Below are 13364 nucleotides of genomic sequence, written 5' to 3'. Positions count from 1 at the left end.
GGCTGGGAGTACTTAGCGTGTCCTCTCAAACAAACCCCATATTTTTTTTTTTTTTAACCTATTTTCTTTAAAATTATGTTTTTACTCTCACTACAACGTCAAAATTGTGTTTTCTAGACCAAGTTCTAGTCCTAATAAATTAGTTATTTTCGCCGCAAAATGTTTCCGATCTTAACCTACAATCAAAACAGGAAAGTTGGTGCAGGATTGCGCACACCTGCCACGTGTAATTAAAAAATAAAAATGAAAAATAAAGGTCAACATACTCAACACAAATGAAAGATTCAACCCATTTTCGCAACCCATTTCCAACACCATTGACGTTCATCTAGCTCCCTCATTCACATTCATCGTTTCTTCGTCTCCAAAAGATTTTCGCAACCCATTTCCTAGTTTTGATTAGCTTCTTTACGACCTTGTGGTTTTAACCTGCAGAAAACATTTCTCTAAGCGAAAGTAACGTAAACCCATTACACCTAGAAAGCAATCGATTATGTAATCCACCATGCAAAAAGACTTGGCTAGTATCTTCTACAGACAAAAATCCTCTGCAATTAACCAAAAGGCAAAAAGAAAAATACTTTTAACGGATGGATGTTTATACAATCGAAATATAGTCATTCAATTGAACGTAAGAGCTAAAGATAAAAATTTTACATAAACAAAGAATTTGAAAAGCCAGATCAAATTCAAATTTGACAAAAGGGAGAAAAAAGAGAAATTTAAAAGTTAAGATGAGCTTCTTAAACCGCTCAGCAGAGAGGGGGAGGGAGAAGAAAAACACTGATTTTTACACCACATCAGATATGGAGGGAGGGAGATGGCTGTTCCGTTCGTCGTTCCTCCGCAACCCATTTCCGACCCATTCATATTCATCTCCCTCATTCAAGTTCGTCGTTCCTTCATCTCCAAAACACTGATTTTTGCAACCTATTTCGTACCACATCAGAGATGGAGGGAGATGAAAAATATTGATTTTGCACTGCATCAAAGATGGAGGGAGGGAGATGAAACGCACCATATCATTTTCCACATGTATCCTTTCCTGCGCAATTCCTACCCCAAGTCTCCTGCATCCATCATTTTTCATAGTTTATATTGAAACCGAGGGATATATATAATTGAAAAAGGCTAGAATGCACGAACGAGAGGATGAATGAAAAGCACGAAATCCATGTCAACAGTCTGAAAACTCCATTTTACCCTTGCATAAAACAGTCCCTCTGCACACCTAACAAAGGCTAGGGAAATTCTTCTCTCTCTTTCTGGATATAGATCTTTGGCATGAAATGCGGACGCTTACTTTCTATGAGAGAGTTTCAATAGCTTTCCATGACTATCCTTTGCTCTCTAAGCTTCTCGTTCTCTTCATTGTCAGTGGTGGGGGACTGGTGGCTTATGCTGAGGCAAACCCAACTAATAATGGGGCATACGCCGTTGCATATTCTCAATCAGAGTACAAGAAAAAGGTGGTGGTGCTTGGAACTGTTTGGGCTGGAACGAGTTTCTTGGGCTGGTACAAGTGGTATCACCTTGTAATTATTTTGCATTCACCCCTCTGCTACCAAGTGTGGCATGTGGTACAGTGGAAGCTCGCAGCATTGTTAAGCCGATTCGCAACATTGTTCGAAAGTAGAAAAATGTAGACGTTCAGTTCTGGGAAGCAAAGTGTTACAAGATTGATGCCGAAAAAAAAAAAAAAAAATCTATTGTCGATCTTCTCAAAACAAAAATTTAAATAGAAAAGAATAATTTGTTATGGACTATGATTACCTTGTAATAGCCATTGGAGCTCATGTTAATACTTTCAATACTTCCTGGTGTGGAAGAAAATTGTCATTTCTTGAAGGAAGTTGAAGATGCTCAGAATATCAGAAGAGAGATTATCGACTGCTTTGAAAAAGCAAGCCTGCTGACCGTAAGTGATGAAGAGAGGAAGAGAATTCTTCATTTTGCTATTGTTGTTGGTGGCCCAATTGGCGTGGAGTTTTTTGCAGAGCTTCATGATTTTGTCAATGAGGATTTGATGAAATTATATCCTGGGGTCAAAGACCTAGTCAAAATAACACTTCTTGAGGCTGGAGACCACATTCTCAATATGTTTGACAAAAGAATCACAGCTTTTGCTGAAGAGAATCTATCGAATTGAATATTGTAAAGGAATCCAAAGGGGATGAAAAATCTTCCAGCTACGGCTCAGGTTGCGGCTCAGCAAAGTACCTACCTTGCGAACTGTTTTAATCGTATGGAAGAGCGTGAAAAATATCCAGAAGCTGTGGATGGGCATTTAGTGCAGGAGACGAGAAGTTTATTTATTTGTTTTTGTGAAGCTGGGCGGGACGATGAACTAGCAATACAGAGGAGGAAGAAAAGCAAAGAGGAGGGAGAAAAGCTCAACTTTCCGTTAAAAGTTTTGAATTTTTTTATTGTTTCTTTTATGTTTTTTATTTTTTATTTTTGTACTTAACCACCTTGGCATGCCTTTCGTGCTATATAGGGGGCTTTCCTGTAGCAGCTCTCTATATAATAATTTGAGTTGCACGCTAGATATGTATAAGAAAAATGATGATTTGTGAAGGGTTATTTGGAATAATAATAGACTCATTTTGATAGAAAATGATCATTTTCTTCACATTATATTATAAATCTCCCTCTTTCCATGTATTAACTTAAACTTTTGAGATAATTAGTGGTGATTTCGCATGGTATCAGAACAGAGTTCTTAAATTTGAATCTTGACTCCGCACCATTTCTCATTTAATTAAATATTTCACATATTGAGTCTACTAATTAAGGGAGAATCTAGACCACATGTGAGAACCGGAGTATTAAGAACATAATACAAATAAACAAGTCTACATTTTTCCATTAACTTAAATTTTTGAGACAATTATTGATGATTGCATAAATAAATGATCACATATAAGTGTTTTTCATTATTTAGGGTGTAAAATGAAACATGGGTACTGGTAATTTAGCATTCAATATATATACTGTTTGTTTAATCCTTTTGTAACCCAAAATGTAAATTGTACTTGCATATATATATATATATATATATGGAAACGTTCCGCTAGCTTTTCGCAATCCTTTGAGGCGTAGTAGTAGTACTCCAAATGAGTTGAGTTTTAACTTTTTCCTTATTGCATGATAAAGATATATACTGATCATCTGAAAAGATGAAAGAAAGAAATTAATGTAGTCCAAGATTAACGCTCCATCGTAGATCACCTCGCGCTCATGATGATCAACCCTCCGATCGAGACTTGTGAATTCAAAACTATCAATCGTTCCACCAGCTAAATCCAAATGCGTTAATTAAAGAAAGACGCCAATATATTTAATTTATTCTCTAGCTAGCTAAGGTTCGTCCAAGATGCCTCACTCTTTAGCAAGACACTTTCGGTTTCTTTTCATGCATGGCCGCAAGTACGTCACTTCGGCACCAAAGTTACAAGGGAATTAGAAAATATGTGGAAAATATTCATTACATGATCAAGGACTAGCTAGCTAGCTAGGAAGCCTTTTGCAAGTAGGGTGTAGGCGTTGATGATCAAGAAAGTTGAAAAATAAAAAAAAGAATTCATATTGTCAAACCTCCCACATGGCTTTTTCTATCAATGTTCGTTGCTGAAAGTGACTCAGTCCCTGATCAATTCTTTGATCAATATTTCCGTCTTCAAAAGCCATTTCCTTTTGCTTTTGTTGCTGTTGTTCATAAAAACTCCCATGTCTTGCTGCTCCTCCGATCCCCAAGAAATCCACGGTCATCATATCCCCACTACTACTCCCATTACCTTCTCTTACGGATGCTCTAGTACTAGTACTAGTACTGAACCCTGCATTTGAGTTTCCACAATGCAATCCGGTATTACTAGTGTTTCTGTTCATGTCTTGCTTTACATTCTTCAGCAATGGATTGTTTTGATCAACGAGATTGCTTAGCATTCCCATATTGCTCATTCCCAAGTTATCAAGCATGCGATTTGCGTTGAGAAACGGTGATGAGATTTCTTGTTGGCCCTTTTGGATGAACTGGTTTACAAATGATTGATCAAATGATGCCGGGGCCATGCTTGTAACAAAGTTATTCTGCATCAATGTACTGTTCATGCCAGTATTACTCACGGTTGCGCCCATTTGAGCAGCTTTCTGCAACAATGCTGTAGCGGACATGTGGGGTGAGCCACCTAATTGGTGTCCATTTCCTTGGAAAATGGTTGAAGCAGAATTCGTTTTGGGCTGAAGGGAGGAAGCTGAGGGAGAAGAAATGCTTCTGGGACTGCTAAAGAGGCTTCCAGCAGTAGTCACGTTTAAGGGCTTTGTAGGGAAAGTCATGAGTTCTTGGGGCAGCAACAATGGAGATTCAGTATCTGCAGATTGGTCGAATCCGGATGTTCCAGTAGTACTTGATGGGTTTGGATTAATGTTGTTGATCATGGCCGGTACCGAGGACATGAGATCCGAGACCTGGACTTCATGTAGATTAGGTCGAGTGTTGGACAATAATCCTTGCTTTGCTTTGTTGTTTTCTTCAGATAGGGCATCACAGAAGGCTCTGTGTGTGATGAAGCTATCTCTCCTGCATAATATAATTATACAGCAGTAATAAGATGAGAGAGAGATCAGAGAGAGATTTGATATATACTTATTTAAGAAATACTTTAGCCAGTGATTACATAAAAGTAAATCCACAAACTGACTTGATGCAGTACATCAGATTATAAAATTACTTTTAATATAAAATAGATCTAATGCATCATGTGAAACTATGTCAGTTTGTGAATTTATTTTTGTATAATCTCTTTATATCTATAGCATTTCTCATTATGATTTCAACTGAAAATGAGAAAGTGACCCATGTCAATTAAAGAAACGAAAGATAAGGACTTGATCAACTCAAAACAAATTATTTACGGCATTTAGTCAAATAAAGATTTCAACTAAAGCTGCTAGCACTTTCTGAACATAATTATGATCTTATTGATCATTCATGAGAAACAAAAAATCTGTATTCTCAAGACAATTAATCTGCATATATCATGTAACTATACCAAAAAAGGGAAAATCAATTTGCAAGTTGTGTTAATTACGACAAGTATGTAGCAGAACTCGAAAAAAATGTCTTAGATGGATGAATAAATAGACAATCAAAACCTGGAGAAGATGGTGCCACAGTCACATTTGTATTCCCTAGTTCCACAGGTCTTTGAATGAGCTTTCCAATCAGACTGCACTGCATACTTCTTGGAGCACTTCTCACATTTCCATTTTTTCTCCCCATGTTTTCTACTAAAATGCTTTTTAATGCCAGTAAGATCACCTAATGCACGAGCCGGGTTGTGATGCACACATGAAGGTTCTGGGCAAACATACACCCGCTTTCTGATTTCATTGCTCGTTCTTTGCTTAAGCTTCCATGGCAGATTATGGCCTCGCCGATGCAGTTGAAGGTTTTGGTCTCTTTGGAACCCCTTTTTGCAAATTTCACACACAAATCTATTTGTAGCCATAAGGGTGTTTGGTGATAGAGAGATGACTTCAGCTGTTGGATCTGCATATATATATATTTATTTATATATATGGATCGAGAGAGGGATCAGAGATTTTGTACAAATCATAATAAGTACGTAACGCATTAATGCAAAACTCCAATTATATTAATGTTTTTTTCTTTTTCCAAAGAAACATTTAATTTCTGTAATTTTGAAGTGATTATTTTCATCTTTTTTTTTCAAATATTGAATGCTTAGTCGACCCACATAAACCAAAATATGAGTACTGCGTACACAATGAAAAGACACTAAAAAGCAATATTTGAAACAAAATAATCCTCCTTCAAGATAGTATTTTGGGCGCTCGATCGGTCGGTGGAAACAAGAGAATCTTTGAGGAGAGAGAGAGAAAGGAACCTTCAACCTACAGACTTCTTTTTTGTGGTAATCAAGGATATATGTTCAGTTCTTTACCTCATCAAATAGTCAAAACCAAAATAAAAAATAAAGAGGAGGAGGGCGACCAAGGCAAGCCAACAGTCCACTACAATGATTGTAATCCCAAGCTATCCAATAATTGAAGAATCCCTTCCAACTACTTCATTAGACATCAATAATTCACCATTTTCATGACACGAAAGCAAAGAAAGAAAATGGGAAAACCCACTTTATGGCTACTTGAACTGAATTAAAATCTTCCTAGCTCCAAAGTCTTATATTTTGGTCCTTTCACTAAGAAATGTAGAGGCGTGATCAAGAAATTTAAGCACATGCCAAAATAGCTAGCAGGCATGTGACAGGCCATGATCATGAAGAACGCCAGCTTAATTGATGTTTTTTTGTTCTTTTATTCACGGGATTAAACCCATGCATCTGATCATCTTTTTTAATGGAAGATCTAGAAATTCAATGGATCAAATTACTGAAAGATCGAGTTTTTTAAGAAAATTTAAAGCCAAATAAATACAAAAGGAAATTAAAGAAAAATGAAAAACAAACATTGAAGAACATGTCCGGTTATTAAAATCATGCTGGACAGTGGACTGAGCATGTAAAAGCCAAGGAATTAAAGTGAAGGAACGCTCTTGTTTTTTTCCCCCATTTCTACAACATCACAGTTGATTTCAACAAACCAGGCCAGCACTTAATCAAATCCAATTGATTTGAATCAAATGGCTGTCGGTGCAAAAAGATAACCACAGAGAGAGAGAGAGAGAGAGGAAATTAAGATGAAATAATACTCAAAATCAAGATATCATATGAGTCATGATCAAAGTACGTAATTCCATAAACTAGATGAAATTTACAACCTGGAGTTCCGGGTAGGTTTCTTTTCTTCTTAACAGACGGAGGTTGCTGCTGTTTAGTAGTAGAGGAACCATTGAAGTGGTTGAAGTGATCTGCAGTCAGCTGCTGATCTCTTTGTTGTTCATGAACTTCTTCTTCACCACCAGTATTACCAGAAGTAGTGAAGCTCCCACCCTCACCACCTGTGGTATTCGACATTGAAGGAAGAAAAAATATGAAGAGATTGGATATTATTCAAAATTTTTGTCTCCTTTCTTTCTCCTTAATTTCCAACCTCTCTCTCTTGTTTCTCTCTCTTTCTATTAATGTTCTTGGCCGGTTCTCAACAGGAAGCTTGACTGTTTATCAACCAATAAACTAATAAACAAAACAAACAATTGAAACAGGAAAGATGGGATTTGTTGGAACTAGAGGAAGACAAAAACCAGGAAATTCTCCTTCGTTTCCGGTCGTGGAGAGAGTTCCTCCTGGCAGAAGAAAGAACACAAATTTAAGAACCTGGTCTTCTTTGGCCTTGTATCGCAATCATGAATATATAATATGTTTTTATTTTTTATTTATTTATTTATTTTTTTAAGTTACTGTGGGATGTAGCAAGTATATATATTATATATATGCCCCTATCTTTTGGGGTTTTTAAAGAAATTGCCCTTTTTCTCTTTTTACTTGTTTTTTTTGTTAATTTTTTATTCATCATTCGATCCGCTCGAGCAAGTTATGCTCTTTTAATTAATAAAATGAAGTCTAATCAAGCAAACCAAAAATAGCCATGGGTAGGTCAGAACGATATTGATGAATAAATGAGTAGACGATATATATTTTAGTTCAAAGAAAAATTTAATATTTTAATGAATAAATTATCCATAGACGAAATTGATTATATATGTTGAATAAATAAAGATTTCGTCCATTTTTTTTACGAAAATTGACTATTTATGACAGATTATATGCAACGTAAATGTCTATTTAAGACCAAAACAAACTCATTTTTATATAAAATAAATATCCACAACTAAACAATTTTCTTGCAGAGATATGCCCATTTTTTAAAATTACATGAACTTCATTTCCAAAGACTATGAAATCTTTGGATCAGGAAGCAACTTCCCTAGCTAGAGCCTCAGCTAATTGCCAAATGCAAGTTTTCTAGTTCAAAAAACTGAAAATCCAATTAGAGAGTGAAAATTCAGTGATTTTTTTTTAATTATTTGATGTAAGTCATGTAACTCAGTTACCTATATGTTCTGAAAAAAAAAAAAATTTAAAACATGTCCTCAAATATTGTCTCTTTATTTGATCATTGCCTCAATGATCATTCGTCTTTAGTTCTTTTAGGTTTCCCCAATAAAGCTAAAGATTAAATACATTAAAATGTAGTCCCAGCTGGAATTTTCCATCTTTTAGCAAAAAGATCCTTTAGTTTTTAGGAATCTCATGAGATCACTGTTCCACATTTTGATTCAAATTTGTACTTTCGTCCAGATGGGTCTAATATTGCTCCGATCACAGCAGGGTGCCCTGTCAATACGGCCAATAGAATTGCCACGTGTCTTCAACCATGCCAATTCAGCTCTATACATAAAATGTCTATTAGCTCCATAAATGACATTCATGCATATATGCTGTGGAGCTAATAGACTACATGATATAGGCACAAGTATCGTTTTGAATCAAATGATTCAAAATCTGAATATCTAAAATGCAGACTTAATGAAAATTAAGGAGCCTTTTTATTTTGAAAAAAATGCAAAAAATCTAGATACCAATTACTTAATTAATTAATAGGTAAGATCATTATATATGCCTTAATATACTACAAGGTATATGCCCCATTGGTCGTTGATGCTCTGTTCATCCTTACCTATCAATTGCTTCAGTGGTGGTGACCACCACCATCTAGGCTTCTTCTGGATGAAATCGGAGTGCCGCAGCTTATCTCCGAGTGCCTGATGTCCGATGGCTACAAGGAATTAGATTCGGAGTCCGCGATGGATTCGAAGAACAACCGCCCCATTCGGTGCCCTGCTCTCACTCCGATTGCATATTCTAACAAACCCAAACCCCTACAATCCATTCAACTCACTTACCAAGCAGATCCGAAGATGAATCTCCAACACTAAAAATAAAATGCATAAGCTTTATCACTAACTAAAGAAAAATGAAATGTTGAAAAACTACAAATAAAACACATAAGTGTAACAACGATGGCCTCGCCTCGTGATCAGTGGCTCCACGGGGAGGATCAGTGAAACGGTGATAGTCTGCTGGAGCACTGAATGGCAATTTGAAGGACGAGAAGGGGAGCTCGTGAACAGGCATAGAGCCAAAAACAGAGACAAAGATGAGTGAGCTTTGTATAGAGAGAGACACAATAATTAAGTTGCGAGGAAATTGAGGGTGAAATGGATGGAGGAATAGGAGGTAAAATGGGGAGTGGGGAAGAGGGGGCCAGGAGAGAGGTGGGATCTAGGTTGGGGGTGTTTGGGAAGAAGGAAAATGAAAAAGTGGAAAGAGAAAAAGAGCAGAAAATAATGGTCTCTTCAAATTGGGGCGTGATCGGTTTTGACTGACATTAGAGAAAATAAACTTGTTATTGGCTTTGAACCGATGAACTCGACTAAAGTTGGGTGGGCCCATATCGGGCCTTTCGGATTGAACGGGCTAGACCATTTTATGCACGGTCCTAGTATATATATATATATGAGAAATGATATATATTTGCAATCGTTGAGTGCACAAACATCACATAATCGTTTTGAAAAAAATGAGTAAATATAAGATCTATATAAAAAAATTTTAATTTTTTAATAGTAAACCTTATTATTTTTCAAAACGATTGTGCGACATTTATACATTTTACGACTGTATATAATATATATATATATATATAGTCTTGGGCAGTACTTGGTTTGGACTTCCTTTAATTTCTAGTTAGAATTGCACTCTTTTTCTTCTCAAAAACTTCAGCACGCGGTTATAAATATTTATTTTTCCTGGAAAATGTTGGCAGCAAATGCAATATTAGTCTTTTTAAGTAAAATTAGAATGCAATTATCTCGTGGAAAAAAAATAAATTAAACGCTCAATAAAGATATCGATCCCCTTGAATAGTTGGATTAATTAAGACATGCAAGAAGAATAATATATGTCAGAAACGTGAGACAAATTCCTCTGTACTTTTTACGGAAATAATGAAACTTCTGTAATTGCATTGATAATTTATAACGTTATGTATTCGATCTTAAGCAGATGAATGTACATATATATGAACAACATCAACTAATTTCTAATGGGACAAAAGGATATATATATATATATATATAGGCCGGCTAGCTAGCTATTGTTTTACCTCTTTAAAACAAATAGACATTTATTTATTCCCTACCAAACAGAAATATATATGGCGCAAAGAGTGAAGCATTGAAGAAGAATCATTCTAAGAGTTATGCTCTATACTTCACCCTATATCTTATTTTTATCGAACGAATTAATGTGGCCCTAGTCATATTTGTTACCACATTACTTCACCCTATATGATCATATTTGTTACCACATTAATGTGGTACGAATTAATTTGGATATCGAACTGAGCTGAAATAAGTTGAATTTTTTTATGAATAATAGTAATTTAAAATAGTGAAATGATTTTTATAAGACTCACCTAAAATGAATTTAGATGAGTTTGGATGTTAAGATGAGTTTATATATATATTTATATGAAAAATTAAAAAAATTATAGATCTTGCGTGTAAATGATGTTGAGTTGAAAAATATTATAGATCCTATGTGTAAGAATATTTTAAATTGAGATGAGTTTAATGACTTGAGAATTGTGTATTTAAATATTAAACTTAATTTAAAATTAGACTAAATTAAATTAATCTAAATGCACTCTAACAACCAAACTGAGCCGTTAGAAAATTTTCAAGGAAAATGACATAAACAACTATTTTCATGATATTACTTTAAATGAGAGATATTTTTATAAAATAATTCATATAAATAATATCGTTTTACAAATATCTTCGATTACTTGATTGTATAAAAGATTTAAAAAAATTAAGAAAATGCTACGACGCTCGAGAGAAGTGAGAGAGAGAGAGAGAGAGAGAGAGAGAGTTGTTTTGTACGTTGTAACTATCGTTCAGTCCTCTCAATCAATCCTCTCGGGCATAATAGTACCACCCAAAATATTATACGTGTATTATTATTAAACTTTTAATTCAATAATTAATAATAAATTTAAAAAATCGATTACAATCTTACAATATCAAAATACTAAAAATAAAAGGTTTCCCTTCAAAATGTTTTTGGTGATTTTGTTATATTTTTTAATTTCTGGTGTCATTTGAATTTTGACTCCCTGAGATTTTGAGTTCCTGCAATTTGATTTATTTTCAAGAGTAATATTACATACAGTCATAGAATATATAAATGCCGCATAATTATTTTAAAAAAAATGAGATTTATAATTAAAAAATTATTTTTTCATGTAAATTTTAGATTAATTTTTTTTTAAAAATTACGTAATGCTTACACATTCATGATTGTAAATATTATTTATTTATTTTTAGACGTTGCTAGCGGATGAGATCTTATGGTAGAAAACTTGTCCTTTTTCTGCCCATGTTATTATAAAACTATTTAAAAAGCTACTTTGTTGCAGGAATACCACTCATGAGAACTCAAAATACCAAAACTGCCATTGTCTTAGCCGCCATAAATGAATCTTAAAAATTTCTTTTGATTGCTAAGTTGATTTAAGAAGAGTTAAATTTTTTATGAATAATAATGAGTTAAGAGAGTGGAGTGAATTTTATAAAGTTTATTTAAAATAAATTTAGATATAAATATTAATATGCGTTTTTATATATTTATAAAAAGTTAAAAAAATTATAAATTTCATGTATAAAGAAATGTTGAGTTGAAAAAAATTATGAGCAGGATCTCATGTAAAGAGATTTTAAATTATAATAAATTTAATAATTTAAGAATTATATATTTAAATATTAAATTTAATTTAAAATTAGATTGAACCGCATCGATGTTATCAGCTAGACGGGAAACTTAAATGGACATAAATACCATTCTCCGTCACGGGGGACACTGATCGAATCCTTATAGAAAAGGACCCGACAATAATACAGTAATTCCATTATTCACGTGGAGCGAGGGAGCAACTTCCCAGGTGGGGGGGCATTTTTGAGTATTTAAGAAAAAACTATGGGCATTTATGGGTATGGACTGCATTAATATGATACAATTTTGAACAAAATTTGTGACATGTCAATATATATTAAAATTTAAGTCCAACTTTCTTATAAATGGAATCTGAATCCATTACGTGTGCTTCTTAATTAATACACAAAATGTATATTTTCAACTCATGATGATCAGTTTAATTAATAATAAATTAATTTTGATTAATTAATATTTTCATGTCGCACATTTCGTCCTGAAACATGCTCTTTGCCTAACATACCATAATTACACGTCTATATCTCTGCATAAACGTTGTCCTCTTCGATACAACTTCCGGCCACGGCTTTCCAAGCCAATGGTAACAGAGAAAAAATAAAACAAAAGAAGGAAAAACCCAACCAAGACATAAGAATAATAGTAATAAAATGGAAAAGATATAATATAAATAATTATATATATTTTTTAATTTAAGCTTTTAATTAAGACAATATGTAGTTTCATTTGATATTAGAGCAAAAATTATAAATTTGTCCATTGATTCTATACTTCATCCTGGCCCTCTAATTAAAATTCAATGTGTTAGGTTGGGAGTCTAGCTCGCACATTTGGGCTATGAGTGTTAAATATATAATATAAAATATTAAAGAGAAACGATATTTGTAGTCGTGGTTGTGTAAATACTGTACAATCTTTTTGATAAAAGTGAATTAATACGAGACCCACATGAAAAAAAAATTAAGGTTGCTAATAGTCTTTTCGTTGTTGTAAATTGGTTGCAATTACCTATTTTTTTGTAGTACTTTTTAGTAGTAGACCCTACTTTTTTTTTCAAAATGATTATGCAACGTTTACACACTCTAGGACTATATGCAACATTACTCAATATTAAATTTATCTATTTTTCAATTAGTTTAAAATTAGAGATGAGTGAAGGCTTCGCAGAAAATAATATGAAAGTGCGCGCATATATACACTTCCATCTAAGTAGTTTCTATCTTCCTGTGATTACATGACAATATTGCATATAATTTATAAACTGATTTTCGTTTTTTTTTCGAATTAATAATAGAGATTAATAATATATATAATATTAGACCAATTAAAATGAAAGAATAATCAAAAATTTTATTTGTAGCCATTTTTATTTACTCATGAGTATTTTATTGATGGGATTAACTGTGTATTAAAAATTAATAAAAAAATATAAAAATATACAAAAATAAATACATAACACGTACCATATATAACTCAAATCAAAGCAGTACTGTGAGCTTTTGCATGTGCATATATAATAGGATCATGTTTCATATACCGAAATTCTCTGCCGATTAGTGTATTTTTTCTTTGACCAGTTTTTAA

General features: G+C 33.6%; 1 protein-coding gene and 1 pseudogene across 1 annotated transcript; one reads left to right on the top strand and one right to left on the bottom strand.

Annotated features, from left to right (window-relative positions):
- Positions 1–1289: 1289 nt before the first annotated feature.
- LOC122315462 lies at positions 1290–2524 on the top strand (annotated as a pseudogene).
- Positions 2525–3318: 794 nt separating this feature from the next.
- LOC122317259 (zinc finger protein GAI-ASSOCIATED FACTOR 1-like) lies at positions 3319–7316 on the bottom strand. The gene is made up of 3 exons (XM_043134245.1): positions 6806–7316; positions 5158–5554; positions 3319–4582 (listed from the first exon to the last, which is right to left on the bottom strand). Exons 1-3 carry the CDS (start codon positions 6999–7001, stop codon positions 3592–3594), a joined length of 1584 nt encoding a protein of 527 aa, XP_042990179.1. The 5' UTR covers positions 7002–7316; the 3' UTR covers positions 3319–3591.
- Positions 7317–13364: the final 6048 nt, after the last annotated feature.

The sequence above is a fragment of the Carya illinoinensis genome, chromosome 7, assembly GCF_018687715.1.
Source record: "Carya illinoinensis cultivar Pawnee chromosome 7, C.illinoinensisPawnee_v1, whole genome shotgun sequence".
Lineage (NCBI taxonomy): Eukaryota > Viridiplantae > Streptophyta > Magnoliopsida > Fagales > Juglandaceae > Carya > Carya illinoinensis.
This window is presented reverse-complemented; position numbering and strand designations above follow the sequence as displayed.

Excerpts from the sequence above, each read along its gene's own strand:
- LOC122317259 (XM_043134245.1), bottom strand. The coding sequence starts at position 7,001 with ATGTCGAATACCACAGGTGGTGAGGGTGGGAGCTTCACTACTTCTGGT. Across the intron at positions 5,555-6,805 it reads AAACCTACCCGGAACTCCAG|ATCCAACAGCTGAAGTCATC; the intron begins GTTGTAAATTTC and ends ATATATATGCAG. Across the intron at positions 4,583-5,157 it reads TGTGGCACCATCTTCTCCAG|GAGAGATAGCTTCATCACAC; the intron begins GTTTTGATTGTC and ends TATATTATGCAG.